The 1390-nt window shown below is 59.5% G+C and overlaps 1 protein-coding gene across 1 annotated transcript in view; it reads right to left on the bottom strand.

Annotated features, from left to right (window-relative positions):
- Nucleotides 1–538, bottom strand: part of RAB37 (RAB37, member RAS oncogene family) — a 3688-nt gene extending 3150 nt beyond the window's left edge. The window contains exon 1 of the mRNA XM_009876885.1: nt 425–538. Coding sequence (XP_009875187.1) covers nt 425–532 — 108 coding nt within the window. The 5' untranslated portion in view covers nt 533–538. The remainder of the gene's footprint in view (nt 1–424) is intronic.
- Nucleotides 539–1390: the final 852 nt, after the last annotated feature.

Below are 1390 nucleotides of genomic sequence, written 5' to 3' on the forward strand. Positions count from 1 at the left end.
GCTGAAATTTGGTCAACAGAAAGCAGCAGGAGGGTTTAAATGGGATCCAGTGACCTTACCAACAACTCAGCAGTTCATTTCAGCCCTTTCAAGGCACAAAATTACAGCAACCAGTGTTTTCCCCCTCCGAGCCGTTGGCCTCAGCCCAGCCAGTGGAGCGTGCCAGCCACCCACTGCATGTCCCCAGCCTAAACTGAGGCTTTCTGCTGATTTAAAGGCAAAAGGTGACATTCCCAGCAGGCTCTTCCATCTGTTACCACTCTCCAGCGAGAGGTGGAAGGGTTTCAGCAAGTGCCTGCACCCAGCTGGGACATTATTTGGGATGTAGAGGCTGGAAAACCCCCATTCCCTCTTCCCAGCACCCTGTCCTAGCCGAGATGCAGGTCAGGGGGAGGCAAGGGGCCAGCAGCTGTGGTGGTCTCACCCGGAAATCTATGCCCACGGTGGCTAAGAACGTCCCGGAGAGAAAGGCCCCGTCTTTGAACTGGAGCAGGAAACAGGTTTTCCCCACGCCCGAATCTCCAAGTAACATCACCTGCAAGATGGGCGCAGGGAGAAGGGTCAGTGGGACAGGGAGGGGGCAGCATTCCTGGGTGGTGCTGAGCCCTTCCCTGTCTCTTGTGTCCCTGTTTCTTTCCCCAGGGCTGGTCCTGCCAGGTCTGGGGAGCCCCGTGAGAGCTGGGGGTGGGATGGGACCCCTGAGGGTGCAACCAACGGTGCCTTGAGGCAGCAGAGCGTGGGGAGAGCAGAAGAGGAGAGCTGGTGGGAAGGCAGGTACCACAGCAAGAAGAGATGTCTCCTGACTGACCCCTTGGCTGTCCCCAGCTCAGGAGGCTCCTGGAGAACTTGCTGCAGCTCCCAGACACGTGGAGCCACCTCCACCCATGCTTTGCCCCCAGCCCAGGTGTGCCCAGCCCAAATGCTGATGCATTGCTTGGGCAAACCCTGCCGTGTCCGGGACTGGCCCTGTTGGTGCCCAGGGCCCTGCCTGCTGCAGACACCAAAGCAAACACGGCACCTTTTCCCCTCCTGCAAAGCAAACAGGCTCAGCCCGGGCTCCCTGACTGTTCCAGCACTGCTGGGCCCAGGCAGGCAGCAGCCAGGACTGATGCTGGTGTCCATAAGCACAGCCTTAACAGCACCCTGATGCCATGCTCTCCTCCCTGCTGGCCGGCAGCAGCCCTTTCTTGCCTGGAAATAATTAACCTGACACTGACTGCATCTATCCCCTGCCTAAAAATGGCAGCGAGTAGGGCTCCAGTGAGAAGGTCCATCCCTTCAAGCCCACCCTGCGGGGACGCTGGAGCCTGCAAAGCAAAGCCACGCAGTCCCACTGCTCCCGGGCCGGGCAAACACGGAGAGCCACGGCCACCCTCTGCGGCCACCTTTC

Source organism: Apaloderma vittatum, unplaced genomic scaffold, assembly GCF_000703405.1.
Source record: "Apaloderma vittatum isolate BGI_N311 unplaced genomic scaffold, ASM70340v1 scaffold25799, whole genome shotgun sequence".
NCBI classification, from domain to species: domain Eukaryota; kingdom Metazoa; phylum Chordata; class Aves; order Trogoniformes; family Trogonidae; genus Apaloderma; species Apaloderma vittatum.